Source organism: Clinocottus analis, unplaced genomic scaffold (assembly GCF_023055335.1).
Source record: "Clinocottus analis isolate CAN_PGR_092001 unplaced genomic scaffold, fCliAna1.0.p SCAF_15, whole genome shotgun sequence".
Lineage (NCBI taxonomy): Eukaryota > Metazoa > Chordata > Actinopteri > Perciformes > Cottidae > Clinocottus > Clinocottus analis.
The window spans coordinates 3,426,893-3,448,622 of record NW_027175876.1 but is presented as its reverse complement, the minus strand read 5'-3'; the positions used below and the strand labels follow the sequence as shown (position 1 = coordinate 3,448,622).

General features: G+C 40.4%; 2 protein-coding genes across 3 annotated transcripts; both read right to left on the bottom strand.

Annotated features, from left to right (window-relative positions):
* Positions 1-56: 56 nt before the first annotated feature.
* On the bottom strand, positions 57-3,879 carry rsph9 (radial spoke head component 9). The gene is made up of 5 exons (XM_068576810.1): positions 3,543-3,879; positions 3,256-3,418; positions 2,731-2,860; positions 2,282-2,425; positions 57-367 (listed from the first exon to the last, which is right to left on the bottom strand). Exons 1-5 carry the CDS (start codon positions 3,767-3,769, stop codon positions 207-209), a joined length of 825 nt encoding a protein of 274 aa, XP_068432911.1. The 5' UTR covers positions 3,770-3,879; the 3' UTR covers positions 57-206.
* Positions 3,880-9,912: 6,033 nt separating this feature from the next.
* tmem63a (transmembrane protein 63A) lies at positions 9,913-21,512 on the bottom strand. Of its 2 annotated transcripts, XM_068576807.1 has the most exons (23): positions 21,334-21,512; positions 19,404-19,596; positions 19,198-19,277; positions 19,005-19,077; positions 18,752-18,789; positions 18,501-18,643; positions 18,204-18,255; positions 17,979-18,087; positions 17,684-17,754; positions 17,485-17,565; positions 17,009-17,126; positions 16,612-16,745; positions 15,945-16,091; positions 15,246-15,399; positions 15,051-15,157; positions 14,874-14,960; positions 14,492-14,557; positions 13,830-13,992; positions 13,214-13,319; positions 12,643-12,810; positions 12,120-12,235; positions 11,983-12,033; positions 9,913-11,554 (listed from the first exon to the last, which is right to left on the bottom strand). In XM_068576807.1, exons 2-23 carry the CDS (start codon positions 19,569-19,571, stop codon positions 11,411-11,413), a joined length of 2,376 nt encoding a protein of 791 aa, XP_068432908.1. In that variant the 5' UTR covers positions 19,572-19,596; positions 21,334-21,512; the 3' UTR covers positions 9,913-11,410. The 2 variants fall into 2 exon arrangements, with proteins under 2 accessions (XP_068432908.1, XP_068432909.1); XM_068576808.1 differs by lacking the exons at positions 9,913-11,554; positions 11,983-12,033; positions 12,120-12,235; positions 12,643-12,810 and adding an exon at positions 12,889-13,028.
* Between the last annotated feature and the right edge of the window lie 218 nt (positions 21,513-21,730).

Sequence of the window (21,730 nt, the reverse complement as noted above, 5' to 3'; positions counted from 1 at the left end):
AAGGAACAGCTTTTGTACATGAGAACTGAAGGCAACAAAAAGCTCGTAGTCCAACCTTGTGACTGTACTCTTTTTAGTTTATTTGTTTCAAGGCACGACTTACAAAGTTCTGGAATACGTTTACATATAATACATGTTGTGGGGTCGATATGAACAACAGAAACATTAGGAATTCTTAGCTCAAAATAGGTGGATGAAGTCTTATTTCACAGCATGAAGGGAAGGTCCAGGTTCTTGGTCCCGTAACCGATGTAGACGTATCCATGCTGTGGCGTCATTGGTACATGGTAGAAGGTTAGGCCGAGCCACAACAGGCTGCGAAGCACACACACGCTGCTGGCACATTCAACCTGAAGACTCCATGATCCTATACACACACACACACACACACACAGACACAAAATGCAGTTAAACGATTGCTGTTAAATGAAGGAGGCTGCCACATCATGTTCAGCAGATTTTAAATGCTGGTTACAGGAATCTTTGGAAATCAGTCCAAGATGAATAAATTCTAAAGGCAGCCAAGAAATAATAATCCAATGATTCAACCGTTTATGCTTTTGATATTGACAGTCTAACTTGTTCCTTAATATATTTGGGTGTGTCCATGACCCGGGGAATTGAGAACAAGAGTTGGATCTGCAGCTATGTAATAATGTAAACCCCCAAAAAAAGCCCTTTGATGCCGTTCCACAAAAGAGATAATTAGACGGTTCCTCCTCCACTTTATTTCTGCCTTTTTGAAAGTATGATTCATTTGAAAAGTAAAGACATGTTTCAGGTCATAACTACACTGCTGCAGGAGTAACATAGAGCCATAAATCAGGAGCTGGAAACTGTTTGCAAGATTGTTGCGGAAAGAGGTGGAGTGGTGGTGGTGGGGGGGGACCCGGCGTAGGGTCTCAGAGGAAAGCACCTGTCTTTTGAAGGAGATCCATCATACCACGTTTTCTCCAGAGTCCCGTTTGAAAAAAAAAAAAAAAAAAGTTAACTCATTCTCCTTCTCAGCGAACGCATGTGATCCGGTTGAGACGGCTGCAGTGAGTGTGGCATTCAGACAGCTGTGTAATGTCTGCTGCAGTGATGACACCGCTGACATCCGCATCAGCTCCAAGCACACACACACACACGCAAACATATACACATGTGAAAGCCCTCTTGATAAATCAAACAGCTGTTACATGTTTGGTCATAGGCGCTGGAGTTTTTTTTCCGCCCTTTTTTCTCTCACACGCATACGCATAAACTTCCATCATCATGGACTATATTCAGCGAGGCAACACGACTAAATCCACATTATTTTCAGTAATCCATGTTTGCCTCCTGGGTTTGATTTTTCCAACATATGTATTACTGCTAAACAGCTCAAGTATCTGAGCTTCCCTGAAGACGCAAACCTGGAAGACTTATCTTGTTACATTTTTATCTCCACATATATAAGTTAGTCTCTTCAAATCCATTGTCATCCTGCACTCAAAATGTTAACGTTGAAATTGTATAACACGAGTGTACTCTCATTCTAATAGGCAGTGCTTATTTTAAAATTGGCTAAAACAGTAATAATATTACTTGAATTGTTTTAGTTTGATTTCCTACAGCTGAGAGTATTCATTTAAATCATTTGAATTCAGTTTGGTTTCAGGTGGGCTTCTTCCCATGTTCTAGTTTCAATTTTTTATGATGATAGAATAATTATCTGTAATTTTCCTATGAAAAAAAAACAAGAACAGCCTCTCAGCAGGTTGGGCATGAAACCAGATCTAAGAGGCCAGACATTCCTCATCCAGCAATATTTATCTGGCTATCATGCAAAAGCTCTTCCAACATATTCCCAGAAAACCCTTTTCCATCATGGCAGGTAGGTTGACCATAAGGCGTTTTCTGACTTTGTTTAGTTAGTTTAATCCTGCTTTAATTGAGCATTTTACTGTTTAAACAACTCCCTTTTCTCTTGGTAGAAACCCCTCCTGACTCAGTTGACTCACCATAATGATTGGTGCTGAAACCTCATTTAGTTGTTATGTAGCGTGGCAGTTGGAACACGCTGAATGAGGGAAAAAAAGGATGATTTCCCACGGGCATAGTGAAGGCCTCAATAACTGATCAAGACGTGTATTAATGGATCCAGATCACAGGATATTCTTTCTGCACTGGTTTGATGGACTATTTTTTGTGGAAATCTGAGTGATCATAAAGTAAACAAGGGCTTGCTGATGTGTCCATGTACTTTCAATGGTTGCAACCAATTCAGGAAGCATGTTACAGTCCTGAAGAGATTCACCTTTAGGAATGTCATCGCTCAATAGATCCATAAAGTCGATTGCTTGGTTCAAATCACCCATTTCCAAGATGGATTTCCTTGGATTCTTCGCTTTGCGGAAGTGAAGGAAGTTGTCAAGCTTCTGCGCTTCTGAGTGAGACAGACCTTTAAAAAAACAATGCAGACAGGTAGATATTTTAAACTAAATCACAGCGTCGACGATGCAACTATACAGTGGAATGATGCCAATATATACAGAGACATGCATATGTTTGCTTGGAAGTTAACCAAATAAATTAAAAAAAGATATGTAAAAAGTGTTTTATTGTATGCATTCAGTCCAATTGAAATGCATACCAAACTTCAACACCATATGGAACATCTCCGGGTCATTCATGTGCTGTAGCAACTATTCATACTGCATAATGAGACACAGCCAGCCACCATGTGACAGTAATATAAATATTCACCACCAAAGCTGCGGTTGATCTGGACGAGGCCAAGAGGACTTTTGACGAAGGCGCCACGCGGTACCACAGACACTTCCTCGTCGATCTGATGGACCGTCACGGCCAGCCTGCTTTCCTCTGTGACTTTGATCTGAAACCAAGAACAGTCCATCCCTTAACAGGAATTTCATGGCTGTAACATTGACATCCGCCAGAACAATTACTCAGTCGTCATGAGGGAAACACTTGCTTGTTGCAGAGATGGCTGACCTTAGATATTGTGAGACTTAAATACATCTTTTGGCAAAAATCATACATTGTCTCTTCTGCAGTTAAATTGTTTGGGGCACATCACTACTTGTTTTGGCTGTAGTGCCAAAATCTTTTTCCTTGGGTCTTAGTACATTGATGGATTTATATTCATAAACTGAATAATTTAACAATTAAGCTTGCTCTGAAGCAGGACCACAGAATGCTATAAAACATGGGAGTTTAATCTGACAGCTCGGTATTCACTCAACCATACACAGTATGGATCATACTTACAGCTGCTTCAGTCTCTACAGCATCCTGCTGTCCCTCCATGTTCTCGGGATGCTCATAAACAAAAGAGGGGTCTCCGATGAAGCGACTGTTCGCGGCCTTGGACACTTCCTCGATCATAGAGTCTGTGGCAGGAGGCAGCAGGAACCAGTCCATGCAGTTGAAGCTGCACACAGAGAACAAAGGACACACACAAATGAAGGTAGCTAGTGGTACTCCACCATGTCAAGTTCAGACCGGAAGTAGCTCCAAAGAAGCAGAACCCCAGGTTGAGGTTCTCCATACACTACCTGTAGAGAGTCTGTCTGTCCTGCATCTCATCTTCTCCTCTCCCCTGAGCGATGATATAATCACTTTTTAGTCCCAGTATTTTGCCCCAGAACAAGACTCGATGGAACTTGTAGTTTTTCTTCATTATCACCAGAGAGGTCTGCATGGCGGCTCTTTGCTCGACGTTTAACGTTGTTCCGCTGCCGGCAACGAGCTCCAGAGAATAGTACAACAAGTTCGAGTCCATCGTGTTAGCTGAAAACAACTTTATAGCGGAGATAAAGTCAGCTTCGCGGTCTCAAGACAACTGCAGGTCAACGTAATTCAGCTAACGGCTAGTCCGGTTGCTAATGACAACAAACCCTGTTGCGCCGGTTGTCACGGCAACGCGCTATTTTTTATTTTATTTATTATTATTTTTTTCCTTATTTTTCTTTTGGTAAACCCCATTTTTTAAAGCGTGTAAAATGTTAACTTCCAAAACAGAAAGTATTTTTTTTTTTTGGTGTGTTTGCTTGTCGTGTTTATACAAACCACAGCGCTCGCGAGTCTCTGACGTCATGCTCCAGCTTTTCAAGTGAGTGCGTGCAGGAGGGAGCAGACAGAGAACATAAATATTAATATGGCTGTATTTAGTTTAAATTGTTGCTAGGGAGACTTTAACGGCAGCTTTCTGCCTCACCCCACTACACTAAAGAATAAACCCCAAACTACTGGTGCATATAGGTGCAAAAGCATAATTCATTTGAGGTAGAACAGTCAATAAAGTCAAGAATGTGTGTCATGATAACTAAAATCGATCACAATATCTTGTCCCGGACCTAATAATTTACCTACTGATGATTCATTAATATGGGACTTCCCATTCTGTTCTTTAGTAACTTATCCACATCCTACATTAGTCTTCCATTCATCAGCATCCACTTGATTTGTATTCATTCCATGCTTGTTTCTTAATTAACTAATCATTAACTAAGAGTTACTTACTGTATACATTTGTATTAGGTGTTTATCATTAACTAATAGTCATAGCAGTTAGTTCCTCATTTGTTTCTCATTTGCTCCCTGACTGCTCAATGTGTTATCTCTCATTGCAAAGTGATACCCAGACCAGTTAATGCATAAAAGCAGGGAACAACTACATGGGAAGCAGCCATCATTAACGTCAAGGTATTACGTATAACATAATAAAGGTATTAAACACACAAAACATATATTTATTATACAATACATTAATATTTGGGACTTTTCTCGTTCTTTCAGCCATCTTGTAATTTCTCTTCTGGAGCTCTGTGTAGAGACTGCCTCCCTCCTTCTCTTTGACCAAGGAAAGCCAAACACAGGGTCTGGCAGTTTGGTGTCTGGTAGTTGAGACCAAAACGTCATATCAGACAGAATCAGTTAAGCTCTTTGCACAGCTGGCAGGATGCATGCTCACATCCCTATAACGTGGAGCACATGGTAATAGGAAACCGCCTCAGGGTGCGTTTACTGTGTACGGACAATCATTGTGTCTGTTTGTCTGCATGTTAGGGAACAGAAACAGCCCGAGAGCGTGCTGGCGTTCACCTGAATAGCTAACAATACCCGTGAGATGAGATATTGTCGAGGTAAATGTGTTCATAGTTCAAAGTAACTAATCATCCGCTGGTCCTGCAGTATTTGAACAAAGAGTTCTTATCCTCCATCTGCTGTGGCTCTTTGATTAGCAATTTATATCATCATGAGCTTTGCTATTAGATGTGAATTTCTGGTCTTGGGGAGAATGAACAGCAGTGAAATCACAGTTTTTCTCTGAGCAGCGGATACGGAGCAAATCCTGCTTAAAAGACACACTGGTGGTTTGGTTTATCCTGGCTCGGATCCAGCCGCCTCCACCAGCATACGCAGTGTGACGTTGGTTTAAGTTACTGGACACTTAGAAAAACATGATTGGCTTCTGTCCAGCAAATTCATTTGGACAGTATGGCAGGTTGGGGCTCATCGTGTGGTTGGTGATCCTATTTTGGGTCCTCACCTTGCGTGAGAAGCTCGCCTTCCACTGCCATGACTGGTTGCTGCAGGTTTCAGAGTTGTGAACTTTATTTAGTTGTGACAAACCCCCCCCAAAACATCTTATTTATGCTTATTTAATTAACTCTAACCCTCATATCCTCACGACTTAAAGTTGTTACTCTAAAGATTTCCATGGGCTCAAACCTTCTTTTCAATACTATTTATATGTCATTTGTTCTGCAATAGTACTTTATAATTAGCGATCGATAAAGTAGTTTTCATGTGAAGTGACGCTGTGTGCCATTCAAATTGCCTTTACACACACACACACACACACACACACAAGGGATTCACAGGAAATGATATCAGCCTCATTGCTCGCCGCTCACTCACCTAACCTTGTATCAGAGCAGCCAATTTCATGTGAAGCAAGCATTGTTTGTAGTGAATCCCTTGGGCGTGGGAAGGCAATTTGAATCCAGCAGGGGAACAATGAAAACTACTGTCTAAAGAGGTCATTGCAGAATATAAATACATTGAATGGCTTTTGCAGAAAAAGACAAAAATATACAAACTATAAATAATATCAAAAATGAGGTTTGACGCCATGACAAGATGTTGAGGTGTAACTTTAAGAAGCCATTGCGGGCAGTTTCTCTTAAAGAACACCCAGGCGAGGTTTTAATAATTCCTGATGTCCATTCATTCCCATGCTTGCCCATTCCCATGCCACACTGCATTTCCAGGGCTCTGTGTGTTGGCTGTAATTGCCCAAACAAAAGGGCCTCGGTCCGAAGTCACATGCTTCATCAGCAGCGGTGATTTCAGCTGTCTGGCGCTCTGCCCTTCTGGCTAATGTAGTCCACCAACAGAAAGGGGAGGGAGAGTGGGGTGACTTTTTTTTTTTTTTTTTTTTACAGAGTACCCCACACAGAAGAGAACACACAAGGACCGCCCCTCACCAACCCATCCACTCACTCACACAGACAAACACACTTTGAGCTTGTGGCTCAGGATGTCACCCCATTAGAGTTGGCAGTCTAGGTGGAAGTTTTTGGAGTTGGAGGCAGACACACAACTCCAGTTCTGTTTCCCAATTGGACGGGAGGGAAGTAATACTTGGAGTGAAGCGTCCTGTTTCTGTCCCGATCCCGCTGCTCTGGGAAACTCACCTCCCAGGCGACCAGCGTTGCCACGGCACTAATCCTGACGGACAAAAGATGGGAGTGCCACAGAGCACGATGCTGCCAGACGCTCTCATTGGCTGGCACCATCCCACGCGATGCTGTGATTGGCCCGTGCTATGTTTATATACAAATTGGAGCAGTCAGAGGTCACATCCATCGATCTTGGTGGTGACATGAAGGAAACCTGACCTCAGAAACCTCAGGACTCCAAATGGGGTTTAATTCCTATTTAATACACACACACACACACACACACACACACACACACACACACACACACACACACACACACACACACACACACACACACACTTTCTTAAGTTCAGTGGCCTGGGAGTGCAGAATTCAGTGAATACTGAGGGAGAAAGAGGGAGTGAAGTGACTAAATAATAGTGTCTGTGCTATACAAAAGAGCAGACGACAACAATAGAAGAATGCATTGAGGGCACTGGGTTCAGGGGGTTGCACACCTACATACAAACACAGAGGTTTTGGATTAAGACTGGATAAATATTTTGATCCAGAGAAGGGCGTGTTGTGTAAACTTGTAATACCGTACAGGCTAAATTACTGCCTTCATTTGGCCTGAGGTGCCGACAAAATGGTTTGAAACCGTAACAATTATTATCATAGTCAGGTTTTATCTGTTATCTTCAAATAATTTCAAAGTGTATTCTTTAGAAGTTATTATTCTCCTCATACTGTACTTTCTAAATCTAGCATCATCACTCTCCGTTGACAAATGGGAACCGGATTACAAAACAGTTTACAAATGAAGTGGCTATGCTAACATTACGGCTACTATTAGGTTGTTGCGGATATATCTGTATTGGTGTACAGTAAAGTAACACAAAGTTCCAGGACAGAAAGGCCAAAGATAAAGGTGTAGGGTCATTTAGGAAAAAGTGTGTCCTTAGAAAGATTGATACCATTCTCGTGTCTTTGCGCTGCATACAAAGCTACTGCCGATTAGCTTAGCTTAGCACAAACACTGGCAGCAGGTGGTATCTAAAGCCAACAAGTGAACATCTTGTTTGTTTAATCTGTACAAACAGCTCTCCCTGCTTCATGTTTAGAGAGTGGCAACGATCTTCTGATATAACTACATCAGCAAATAATAATATTCCTTTTTCCAAACTTATTTTAAAAGGTCTGTAACTTATTAATATTCTGTTCTGTAAATCTTCTAATTATTTCCAAGAAATCTCCTCATAAAGAACTGAGGAATCTGTTAAATATTATAGCCAAACTAAGTTCAGTTGTTTCTAATTAAGTTCTAGTGTAATCCAAAGAGTTCCTTTCGGTGCACATGCAAAAATGACTACATTTTTCAAATTCGTTCTATTTCCCCTTCATAATCTGAACCAAATAACAGTTTTTCAAGAAAACGTCTTGGAAATTGTTTGCAAACACATAGAAAAGTACCGACCTATCAAATAAAGCTTTAGCACACAGATGTGAGACTGTCTGATGATTGGAGGATGGTTCTCTCAAATTTGGGCGTTTACCAGGCAAAAAAAGATTCTATCAATGTCTCCCTTTGTATCTGGAGGTCAGGACGACTTGTTTTTGACCATTTTTCAATCATGCCTCGAGCGTCCCTTTAAGTGTCCGAGTGAGAGGAACTGGATTTTGGTGACCAGACGTGAGAACATTGTGTCTGTGAGAACATCTTGCGGAGCCGTTTCAACATCAGACGCCACAAACCGCTCCCAGTTTGCGTGGCGTTGGATCGAACTTCAAAATCAGACTTTCACACACCCATTTCTCGAAACCTCGAAACCACGTGGGCCCGAAATCGAGCCAGTGAATGTGTGGTGTGTTTAACTTCGGGTCACAGTTTGGGTTTTTTTGGAAAGCTGCACAGAGCTGCTTCCCAGGCTCCCGCGGCCTTAACGTGCACATTTCTCCCGCTCCACTGAGCTCGCAGGAGACTGTCTTCTGTAACAGCGAGTGCTTTAAAACACATTTTATACACACGACCCAGAGACAATCTATCAGGTATCTAATATCAAACGCTCATCTCTTTCCCAGCTCATCCTCGGAGCCACATGAGGATATCTGCAAGTTATTAGTGCCCCCGCATCCTGACCCTGCACAGCTTTCTCATGTGACTTTGTTGAGGTATGTCTGTTCAAATCTGTCTCCAAGTCTCTTTGAATGGGGGTCATGCAGTGCACGTTTGTATGATTATTAGATTTTCATTAAAAAACAGGCTATATTGTGGGTTTTATTATTACTTTCGGCCTACTGGAGATCATTTAGAACTGAGAGCAGTATTTGTTTTGCTCAATGACACACTCACGAACGCGCACACACACACACACACACTCCACCATGAACTACTTGAGAAAGTGTGAACATGTGAGATTGTTTTGTAATACTTAATCTTTGTCCGACATTTGAGGTAAAGCATAGTCAATAACCTTTGTTCACTCAGATCTTACAACATTGATATCACTATAAAACAATATAACAAAGTTACAAAAAATTAAGTCTGTTTATAAACAATGTAGAGTAATAAAACTCAAAGTATCAGATACTTGCTGTTAAGCTTTAAAAGTAGCATTTCAGAATAGCTACTGTTCTGGATTGCTATTGCCAATTTCAACAACTATTGTGAGGCTCCATCCGGGTACACTGATCCGCATTAAATACTCTCTAAACCACAGCTAATAACCTCTAATATATATATATATATATATATATATATATATATATATATATATATATATATATATATATATATATATATATATATATATATATAGCTTAGCACTTCATTACCCATATTTAACAAGTATACACTAATCATGATAGAATGCGAAAAGTCCTCAAAGGACAATAGGGGTTCTGCTGAGGCAGGTACCGTGGTTGGTGAGAAAGGGAAAAAGGGCAGAGGAAAGAGGAAGCAAAAGAAAAGGGAGACAATGGTGAGAGATCAGGTGAGGAGGTGGAGCTATTGGAATTGTCGCCCAGTAAACTGGCTCATACCAATGTCAGAATAAGTTAAAAATCCTCAATGCAACACTGTGCATTTGTCCTTTTTTTCCCTGCACGTCTGTAGTTTTACTTCCCCACCGCAGCTCAACAGCGCCCCCAAATGGCATATTTATAAATGTAAAGTCATTCCTGTTAGGACTCAAACTGCATGATAGTTTATTTTTTTTATTAATGTTGACATGTGAATAATCATGTACACAGCTAAGTAAAACATCAGACTTCATAATAACAGCATCAATCTGAAAACATTGGCAATCACAGTTACAACATTGTTTTTAAAAATTCAGTTCCTAGTTGTTATGCACTTTTTAAAAAAAAAAAAAAGCTGCAAAAACATCACTTCCGAGTAACATTGACCTGTTTGAAACGCCCTGTTATCTTAAACCATAATATAAAATATTGGCGCTCACCCTCTTCACGTGAACACTAAACAAAAAGCTTTGGTTGTAAATCTCCAGCAATACAGATACAAATGTTCTCTTGTCCCATTACAAATCTTGTTAGTGGACACAAAACCAGCCTCTCTTGATACAGAAAGTGCAAAATGAACATGAGGCAATATTACTTATTCCCTTGGCAGGCGGTGTCCTAAAAAAGCATCACAAAAAAAAGGCACGTGGAGAACTCTTCACTGAAACAAAATAACAAGTAACAAACAGAAAGCTCTGCATGTCCACCTCTTTGGCATCAGTGCTAGCTTGATTGTTCTGGTAACACTTGCATAATGAAGCTTCAGCTTGTGCAAATAATAGACTCCAGCTTTGGAATCCAACAGTACGGCTTGTTTGAAATGGCAGGTTTTGGCTTAACAGTTCTCGGTAAATTGGCGAGAGAAGACTTGTACAGAAAATACGTATATCTTCACTTTAAGACAGATCAGATTTAAATAGAAGACCCAGAGGGTTTGTCATAGATGTATGTGCTATGCTCATTAAGTGCAAATAATCAAAAATCAATTCCTATTGACCGTCTGTCTTGAAGAGAAGCGATTCAAATTCAACACACTGTCCCTCACTGCTACTTTTAACTCTATCCAAAAGATACTTTCGAATCCATCGCACGTCACTCTCTTGTACCATCTGGCAATTTTCGCTCAATGGGACATGCTGCGTCTGAGCAGGAGGGTCGAGGGGAATTCAAACTCTTGACTTCAACGCAGAAATCATTGGACCTCATGCAAGAACATCTTCGTACTCTTATCTTAACTCGTTTTTATTTATTCTTTTGTACTGCGGTTTAAACATGTTCCTATTGATACTGTGTTTTACAACAGCATCTGCAACCAATTTACATTATTAGTGATATCGTTAGGCTAAATGTATACATCTAGAGTCATATTAGCCTATAATTTGAATTTCAAACGGAAAAGTATCAATATAATTATGAAGTATTATGTATTTATGTTTGTTAGGTTTTCAAGCTCATACTTGCTTCAACGAAATTAAAGAACCAACTGCCAGTGAAATACTTGTTGATAACCGCAGACTAAATGCTCCAATGGCAGGTCTGTACCGCTTTTAGATTTATGTTCATACCTGAGAGAAATCGCTAAACGTGTATAGTTCTCCTTCATCCATCGGACAAGCCCCTTAAGAACGAACCTGTTCGTCCGAGTGATTCTTGCATGAAGGAAGCAGATTTACGGTCAGGAGTCGAGGGCATCCGGACTCCAAAGCTCTGACTCTGTGTTGAAAAAGGCTTTTTCAGCCATCTGACATGCTGTCCGTCAACGGGCTGGAGCTGTGGGCCGGGCTGCCCTCTGTGGAGCCGTATGACGGCTGAAGTTTAGAGCCCTGTTGTGTGGCGCTGGCAGGCGATTTGGGATTAAGCACTCTGGGAAGGTAGACCTGTAATTACACAATACAAAAGAGATGAGTACTGAAAACAAACAAAGGGCTCCAAAGGGCGTTTTTTTTTTTTGTGTTCAGTTTTGTGTATTCTTTTATCCTCCCGGATGTACATGATGACATACTGCAGGCAGTGGCCAATGTATAATTTTGATATTAAAGAATGTCGAAGGGAAAGAATTAAAAGGTATAAGACAAACAAGGTGTTAGATATGAGTTTGCAAGAAAAGCTTTAGCAACAATGAAACATTGACCTCAAAAGCTCTGGTGTTTTACTTTGTTAATGAATAACAATCCAGAGGGGTGACAAATAGCGTTATATAATTTATAGCAAAGCTCAGGTGAGTTAACTTAAGATCAAGCCTGCCCTAAATACATCTGATCTTTGTATTCACGCTGTGGACTTTGTTATGGAACAAGTGCAGTACCATGGTGTTTTCTTCCACTCCCTCTACTGTATCCTCATCCTTCTCTTTCACCTGCAAAAGAACACAAACAATATGAAGGCTTGGCTTGAGGGATGACTAAGATGTGTCAGCTTAAGCACACAAAACCAAACGCTCACCGCATAGTTGTGTGGACTGAGATACTTAAATTGGCCAAAGCAGGTGTAGCTGACGCAGATGAAGACGGTGATACACAGGACCACCAGGGTGAATAGAGATGTGGCGGTCCAGAAACCTGAAACACACACAGACACACACAGACACACACACACACAAAGTTTAAACAGTGACGCAGGGTTTAACTTTTTTATAAAGCTAACAATAACAAGGCAAGTTCATTTGTATTGCACATTTCAACAACAAGATTCAAAGTGCTTCACGTAAAAGCATCAAAACATAATGCAGAAGAAAACAAGATTTAAAAATATGTAAGAACATTCATTAAAACATTAAAAATCAGTTAAAAAGCAAAAAATAGAATAAAAGTTGCAGTGCAGTTTAAGAAATAAAATGCAGTAGTGAGATGAAGCAATTGATTCATTTCCTGCAGCTTTGCAGATCTGCAAACGTCTTCATGTAATTATATCAGACAAAAACGTGTTATTTTAAGTTCACTTGGTTGAGCCCATGCTTGTTTCCTACCTGCTCTGAGGACAGAAAAGAAGTAAAGCCATATCAGGCAGATGATGGGCGCAGCCAGAGCTTGATTGACAGCTCCCAGGTGGACTTGGCGGTCCAGGCGAGCAGGCAGGTAGGCAAAGTACAGGTTGTGTTTGTCCACCAGGTGCTTCAGCATCATATAGAGGAGACCTGACAGGGTCAGACACACACACGCACACACACACACACACACAGACACACAACACAGCCCTTTCAAAACCCCTCTGAAGACGTGACAGGAAATACGCTGTCTGTATAGCAGTCAGATCTACTGGTGAGACGTCGTGAACTTGATGGACTGCGATTCATTATTAAAGATGTTTATTGTCAACCCAGTTATACAAGTACGCTCGCGTTATATGATTTTGCTGGTAGGCAAATAACAATACATACATACATACATACATACATACATACATACATACATACATACATACATACATACATACATACATACATATATATAAATAAAAAGACACATACAATAACAAAAAACAAGCACTAAATGGGTTGGATTGATTGTGTGAGAGTGCGTGCTTGTTTAACTACTCACCAAAAGGCACAATAATAGGACATATGATGCTGTAAGCCATGATGACAGTGAACACACAGAGGCAGTAGCCATACATGGCTCCATATTCAAACTCATAGGCCTGATTCTGCAAATGGAAGTCAAGAGATTAGTTCGTGGTAAGTCTGATGTAAAGCCAACAAATAAAATTACTGTCTTCCACTTTTTCTGTATAGTTTTATTGACTAAATTAATTGGAAACAAATGCACAGTAAAAAGTTAAAGTCAGATGCCTCTTTGTAGAGCCGCAAATTTACAAATCTATCTTTATAAATTAGGGTGATTTTTGGTCAACATTTCTGAAACAGTGGAAAGACTAAACAATCGTTGAGAGTTTGATTTTTGTTTCTGTTAAGTTTTAACAAAATGTTTTAAGATTCTCTAGTGCTTGAAAATATCTCACAGCTGAAACTATGAGTAGAACAATTACCCCAAAAAATATTTTCATATAGTATTTTGACTAAAACTTTGCAAAATAAAACGTATAATCGAGCAGGACTCAATACACAAGTGGGCCCTGCTGCTCTGCTCCAGACATTGATATAAAATACACTGATGACTTTTAGGTGTTCCCGTAACGGACAAGGCCTTTACAAACCTGTTTGACATATTTCCTTTCCGCAGCAGAGCGAGCTATCGCCATCCGAATCATGTAAAGCAGTAACCCTGGCAACCGCATCAAATCCATGCCCGAGCCCACGAGCGCCGCTGTGATCACGTAGTTGACGAAAAACGCACCTTGGTCAGGTAAGAACACACACCTGGTGTAAGGGACGACACAAAGATAAAAGAAAGAATGACTATGAAATCAAAGAAATTAGGAAAAAGACTTTGATGAAAGGAGGAATTTTAAGAAAGTAAAAATCTATCCACTCATAAAAACCACACAACCACATGCAAGAACATTTCCTTTTGTTTCTCACATGTTTCTGACCACGTCAGTTTCAACAAACTTAAGAAAAACTGAAATAACAAACAATTACAATGTAAAATATGAAACTAGACTATAACAATGCAGTCTTGAGTGGGTCAAACATTGCAACTAAATCCATAATTAGTTAATAAATAGCAACTCGCATCAGACATTTGAACCTGTACAGTACGAGTTGAGAATAAAACAGATAGATTTTTTTTTCTTCTTTTTATATATAACTCACCATTAATGTGAGAAAATGCCTAATTAGTCAGTTTTTTATTTTATATTTATTTGAATTTTTAAAAGGCAAGATGAAAAATAAAAAGAAACAACGGATTACTTACTCAAACCTCAATTTCCCATTTGTGAGAAACTCTTCATCAAACAGCCAGCGGAAAAACACTGCAAGACTAATAGGGGGGAAAAAAAAAAAAAAATACATCGAAAGTAAAGCAAGGTTGTTCCCAAATTCAAGTTGACCAAAATATATCCATTCTTCTGGAAGGAATTTTAATAAACAATAAAACACAAAATAAAAACCTACAGACTGTCAATTGCAATCACAGCTTATACTTTCTCATTTTTCAAAGTTGCCCATTCATCACTATGTCTGACAAAGTATGTTTGCTACAGTAAACGACAACTACAATATCATCAAATAAGTAACAATCGACTTGGATGCTGGGCGAGCTGTTGCGTATTGAAAATGATGGGGACGCAAATTACCTGGTGAGTCCCAGCGAGGGGAGGATCAGCACCATGAAGAGCAAGAAGAAGTACAGTTTACGCATCATGCTCAGCTGCTCATTGGACCTGAGACACAGATGGCACTAGATCACAACATTTCCTCCACTAACAGAAATCCATCACTGCACTACCAATATGTGTGTGTGTGTGTAATACCTGCTCCAGTGGGCCTCTCCAATTGTAGAATAGTAAACTATGGTAGGCAACAACGCAGAGAAGGACCACAGCAGGAGAGTGGGGAAGAACTGACTGATGATAGGGCTCTAGGGGGAAAAACAAACACAAAAAAATCTGTAGATTTTACAAAAAGCATAACTGTGACAAGTAGGTGTCTGCATGTGAAAGTCTCACATTGAGATAGTAGATTGGCTTCGTCACGTTGAACTTGTCCATGGTGCTGATAATGATGCTGGGAGTCGTGAGGAAGGTGAGCAGGAAGAATAGGAAAAAGTTGAGCATCAAATAGCGCATGAACCAGCGAAAACCCTTCACTGACAGATTGTCCCTGTAGCAATGGGGGAAAAGGAGAAAAAACAGAAGCAACACAACAGTTACACACAAAGAGGCCGTGCAAAGAAGAGAAGACATACTAGTGAGGGGTACAAACTAATTCCTCCCACACTGATATATATTTATCTTCCTCAGGGAACAAAATCTAAAACGTTTACACGTACAGTGTATGGGTATTTTGGGGATGTCCCAAGGATTGGTATCACCAATGATTAAAATCAGTGGAACTAATATTATTAAATTGCAAGATTATGTAAAAAAAAAATTAAAAAAAAAAAAAAAGCCAAATTGATTGTTTTCGACTTTTATGAAAGAGACAGCATACTCAATCTTCAAAAACGGTTTTCTTTTTTACTCATTTTTTTTTAAATTGGACTCATGCATTTGGCCATCGGAAATGTAATAAAACAATAACGTCTTATGATTCCAGTAAAAGTCAGTTACTGATAATATTGAATTACTGCCCAGACCTATAAATAGCTAATAATATGATCTCCATAGAGTACAAACTTTGTGAGGGGTTGGCGCTTCAGACCTTACCAGTACACATTTTTGGGATGGGGCGCAAAGCTGACGCTCCACTTGTTCACTTTCAGAGTGGAACTCTCCGATGAAGGTTGTCGCTCTCTTCCGCAGCAGCAGCAGCTTGTGCCACCACACTTGAGTGCATTGAAGTCTTTCAAAATGCTGAAGTGAGAAAATGACAGCTGTTAGTGATACACATTAACCAGCTTTCATCAGTGGCAGACGCCCAAAGGCCTGCTCCCAATAAAAAGTCATGCAGCGACAATAAAATCGAGAGATCGCTCTTTTGATCGGTCCGGGGCAGAAACGAGACAGCCGACATAATACTGCTGCTTCTGCTGTGTCACATGATGTTCGCCAGCCAATCATCTCTGGCCGGTAGAAATGTGTGTGAAATTGTCATATTGAGCATATCAATTATTAAGTTATGGGCAAAAACGTGTTTTATGAGAAGACCGTGACCTTGACTGTTGAAAGATTTTGTCTCAAGACAAAGACATTGTGTTCCCAATGAACCGGACAGACAACCCGACAACATGAAAGGCCTTGGCTGCTTGCATTGCTGCTGGCCTTGATTATCACTCGTCAGGTGTTATATCAGATATTACAGACGTTCCTGCTATTCACTTCTCCTGCACAGTACATTTCAAACAGCAAGAGACACCTTTAAACTGGTACTCACTACTTGGCCATAGCCTCGGTCTGCAAGGTGACGAAGGCCATCCCCAGAGGGCGCTGCGGTACCACTTCCGTCTGTTTCCTCACCTCTTCCAGCAGGTCTTTCTCTTTAGTACTGTAGTACTCTATTGCATCAACCTGAGGAAACGCACACCGATTAAACATCGTACATGAAGCCACCTTTATTTTAATCTTGGTGTTGAACTGTTCACGCTTGCGTCATTTACTGCCACTTTAAATTAATACAACCGATACTACCTTTTCTCACAAGAGTCATAAAAAAAACAAAAAACACTGCATTTGCTTTTACTTTCCTGAACTTAAATTGCAACATAAAAGATGAAAGATTTAAGGCATAGAGACAACCTGTATGAAACTGTCTAGTATCTGGTCCATCTCACCTTCCCAGATTTGGCGCAGCAACAGAGTTGACCACAAAAACGGGGGTTAAATAATTCACGTTTCCCTGTTTTCTCCAGAACATGCTCATAGTAGCACAGGTTTTTCCCTGCTCGCAACCTGGGGTGAAGATAATTAACAGACAAACAAACACATACAAGTTGGTTTAACTTGGTAAATATAAAGCTTGAGTAAATATCCTTCAACCTTTGTGGCACCAGCATATGCCTGGAATTAATATGCTTCACAATGCTGGTGCCTACAATCACGCGTTTAACATCTGTAACCATTTAAATATTCAAGAGTAAGTCCTTTGTGGTTGCATAAAACTAAAATAATGAGCTACAAGATGCTATAAAGGTAGGGAGAGCTGCTGAGTTAGGTGGAATTTCTCTCCGTGGGTTCATCGGTGCACACAGAACATAAACAGTTCAAATTTAAAATATGTATTTGGTTGTTTACTGTTTCAATGTCTTACCTTTCTTTATCAAGGTGCATGAGCTTGGCCACGTCGTAACCCAGAGTCACAGCACATACTCGACAGGAAGGGTACGCCTCTCTAAACAAAAAACAGTGCTGACGTTGACGAAGGGAGCAGATGGCTACTATTTATGGTAACATGCAAGGACACTGCGTCGAGAGGAAAATTCAACTTTCTTCAATTCAATACTACTCACGTGAAATGAGCCTTTACAGCTTCCTCTGTTGCTGTTTTAGGGACCGAGCACACAAACAACGCGTTTCTGGTCTACAAACAGAAAGAGATCAGTCAGTTAACATCACAGCTGAGCGACACTCGGCATCGACTTCATATAATCAAACACTAATCTGACTTTCATGATACGCTTAGTTCCTCACGGACGGGTGAAGTATAAACAGAGAGAAACAGGTAATGTGGACACAGCTGAAATGGGTAGGTTTGTGAGAGACATTCAGACCAAATATCTTGTAGTTTAGATGCCCAAGACTCACCGTCTCTCTGCGCATGCCTTTCATTTGTGATGTGTGACGTCGCAGCAGAACAAGTGTCAGGATCAGGTACACAACTGCAAATACTGTATGCAGCCACAACAAGTTGTTTCTAGAGGCAACACAGGACAGAAACCAAGAAGCATTTTGTCACGAGCAACCCACAACTGTTTCGCACTACAAATATGTGTTTGTATATCCAAACTGTTTTCATTCTCCAGTAGTTACCCCTTTTGAAGATTCCCAACAGTTGTTCTTCCAAAACTCTGTGGATTATTATCTGGAAGAAAACAAACATACTCTAAGTATACATGTTAATAAGAAGAGAGAAAAACAGAAAACGCTGAACAGAAAAATAAAAGAATTTCACAAAAACAAGTGGTTAAAATCATCATTGAAAAAAAGGGTACACACTTAAGGGAAATTTACTGGTTATAAAGTGAATAGTGCATTCTGTACATAAAATAGCCTTTTAAATACTAACAACAATTTAAACCGGCAGACAGATAATTGGGCAAAACATACCCAGCAGGTCTCCAGTCAAGTTGACCGGCAGTATGATTGCAAGGGAGGTGACAGTTATGAGCATCAGCAGGGCGATCAGGTGACGCTGGAAGGAAAGGTAGTGGACAGCATCCATGCCACATTTGGCTTTTATCTTTTCGTCACTGAAACACAAACACACACATACAGAAGAAAGGATGATAAAATAGCATGATAAAATAGTTCTGCTTGAGGCACAAGTATAGAAACGATGACCTGCAAAGTTCACTCACTCCATTCTGAGGATATAAGGCAGCCAAGAGCAGAATCCCTAAACAGAAATGGAGATATTTTGATTACATCAAGATTCAATGAGGATAACAGTAGTAAGGATTATTTGGTAAATTATTTATAAATCAAGACTGGTTTAAAAGTTTTAACAAAGTGCCATGATATCTTAAAAAGGAAGTGTTGATAAAGTGAAATACCTGATGTGATATATCTATATCTCTATATCTACACAAACCAAGATTTTCTTTTACATACCAATTCATACTCAAGGTCATCCACGCTGCATGATGACATGCGCCCATAGCGCCGCCGTGTTGACTCAGTGAACCTGATACACAAAGTATACAGAGTCAAGGAATAAATCAGTTTGACGAAAATGATTCCTCTTAATGTCACACCTCCAACATATCCTATGACAGATTTGGTGTGCGCGACATGATGGACTGACCCGTCATTGTCTGCAACTAATGCCAGACGTCCATAGTCCCAGAACTTCCTCCTGATAATAGAGAAGGTAATCAGCAACACCTGTAGGTGGCATCGGGAGAACAACCGATCAGCTGACACCTCGTGCCACAACACAACTTAAATAATAAACCTTTGCATCTCAGTTAATGTATTTCACAGATAGACACTGTTAATTTTTAGACTCACCAAAAAGACACAGAAATCGAGCAGTAGCACAACTGGCACACCTCCAAAGCCGATACCCTTGAGTACGGTGTTCTGTTTGGAGGTGAAGCAGCTACTGTTGTCTGGGAATGAGTTATTGCTACTATTCGAGGCCAGTAGGGGCCACTGCTCCAGCCACGGGGAAGACATCGCCGGAGGGGAACCAGCAGTTTGTCTGCAGAGATTGATAGTAGTATATGTATATTGAGAAACAACCTCCCCGAGCCAAAGCTGCTCCCATAGTGATAAGAAAAATATTAGGGCTGCAAGTCACAATGCCTTTCATTATTTAGTTTTTGGATTAATTGTTGTTGAAAAATGTAGGTCACGGTTTCCAAGAGCCCAGCCGACGTCTTCAAATTGCTTGTTTTCGTCCAATCAGTACAACACCAGTAGAAAACCCTTAAAAATGGGATTTAATATAGAGAAAAGATGCAAATCCTTATACGTGAGAAGCTGGAACCAGTTTATTTTTGACATGTTTGCTTGACAAATGTAAGTCGTCAGGGGTCTCAAACCATGCACAGCATGTGTAGTACTAGCTTAAATTTACACACTTTTGATCACGGGATGTGCTGTTAGAGTTACAATCTGCAACACTTAACAGAACAGCAAAGATGGGCTGCAGCTATTAATTTTTGTCTTCATGTAATATCGCTTTTCAGTTAATATTGTTTTGCAGTTAATATCGCAGCAAGAGGCTGCAGCTTTTTATCCCAACAACTAAGCAGCTTTTAGAACTTTTCATTCTTACAGCTAAAGATTAGACCAGATGATGTCAGTGATTAGTCTACTTTAGACCAGCTAGGAGGAACTGTGAATATCAGATGGTGTTTTGCAATGAAAGTCTACCAGTTCTTGTTACCAGAGACAGAGATTAAAAAAAAGAAGTAGCAAAATGACTATGTAGAAACACAAAAAGGAGTCTGCGTTCTAAACCTCAACTAAGCTCTGGCATGCTATCGTTTCCCAATTATACAGCAGAAAGCCTCCTATCTGGTCATATGTTATCATATTTTTAAGCCTTGGATCTTTTTTTTTTTTTTTTTTTCAACAGATGAATATATTGTCAGCAGTTTAAGTACATTACTTGAGTACATGCACTTAAGTACATTACTTAAATACATGCACTGAAGTCTACATTACTCGAGTACATGTACATAAGCACGCTGAAGTACTCAAGTCCACAATACGTCACTGTTTGGTCGCCTAGTGCATACTCTGAAAGACATGTGTATCATCATAATCATGACTGTGGTTTCTGAATTTTTCAATGTTTGAACTCGAAATTAGGGGCTTCTGTCATGCTGCACCATGACTTGGCATGAAGCGAAGATAGAACAACTGTCAGAGACTGTGTAGTTTCACTAATGGACTCCGTGACGAATCCCATCCGTCGCAAGTCATTAGGGAAGCTGCTCGCGGCCCCGCCTTCCCTTTAACTTAGTAAGTAGTAGATGAACCGCGCACCTCAAGTCACGAGGGGCGCGGTGAAAAATTATAACACATGTTTTGTCATTAAAACTGACACGTAACAAAAATCCCAACTAAACACAAGTAATGTCACCCGTCTGCTCTTAGCTTGTCAGGGGGCGGTTTACTCTTAAACACGTAACAGTTATTTATTTTGGGCTCAACAGCTGTTTACTTACTCAAACAGTTTGACTGAAGACACTGTGACAAGCGGGTTATGAACCGTAACACTTTCACGAGTTTACGGTGAAACAAAAGCGTATTCTTTAAAAGATGCAAATGTTTTTTTTTTGTTTTTTTTTTAAGGAGCATCTATGAGGAAGCTAATGAGTGCGCAAGTTACACGACGGGCTATGACAACATCCGCTAACATAACTTCATATAGTGCCTCAACCATTCGCGCTTCCAGGTTGCCTCCGTGTCGTGTCGTCTGTCCTACCTGTATGCGTGTTTGTTTTTTTATTCCTGCGAGAGGGAAACTTCTTTCTACAGTGAACAGTAGCAATGGGACGGTCTCCGCTGCCTTCCTGGTAATGTTCCGCGTATGCGCAGAGCAGAGCAGAGCCAAGGGGCGTCTCGTGCGCACTGCGCAGGGTTCCAATCAGTCCTCGTGCCGCTGCAGAGAGACACGCGGTAAGGACCTCCCTCTGGTTCTCCACGCGCACTTGTTGTCCCTTATGCGAGTTTAGCTGTCAGAGTTTCCACTGATGGGAATTGAATAACGAGGCAGGGAACAGTGACGAATGATGATGAACCGCTCCGCCTCTGTGTGATTCAATGGGACTAGTTTCAGTGTTGAGATCTTTTACTCAAGTAAATAATGTCAATACCTCGCT

Bases quoted from the DNA above. Each gene is read 5' to 3' on its own strand.
- rsph9 (XM_068576810.1), bottom strand. From the start codon at position 3,769: ATGGACTCGAACTTGTTGTACTATTCTCTGGAGCTCGTTGCCGGCAGC. The intron at 2,861-3,255 runs GTAAGTATGATC...TCTTGGTTTCAG, and splicing joins CTGTAGAGACTGAAGCAGCT to ATCAAAGTCACAGAGGAAAG. The intron at 2,426-2,730 runs GTGAATATTTAT...GTTTTTTTAAAG, and splicing joins GATCAACCGCAGCTTTGGTG to GTCTGTCTCACTCAGAAGCG.
- tmem63a (XM_068576807.1), bottom strand. From the start codon at position 19,571: ATGTCTTCCCCGTGGCTGGAGCAGTGGCCCCTACTGGCCTCGAATAGT. The intron at 17,127-17,484 runs GTAAGACATTGA...TCTTCACCCCAG, and splicing joins ATGCACCTTGATAAAGAAAG to GTTGCGAGCAGGGAAAAACC. The intron at 13,320-13,829 runs GTTTGTAAAGGC...TTCCATTTGCAG, and splicing joins AAAGGAAATATGTCAAACAG to AATCAGGCCTATGAGTTTGA.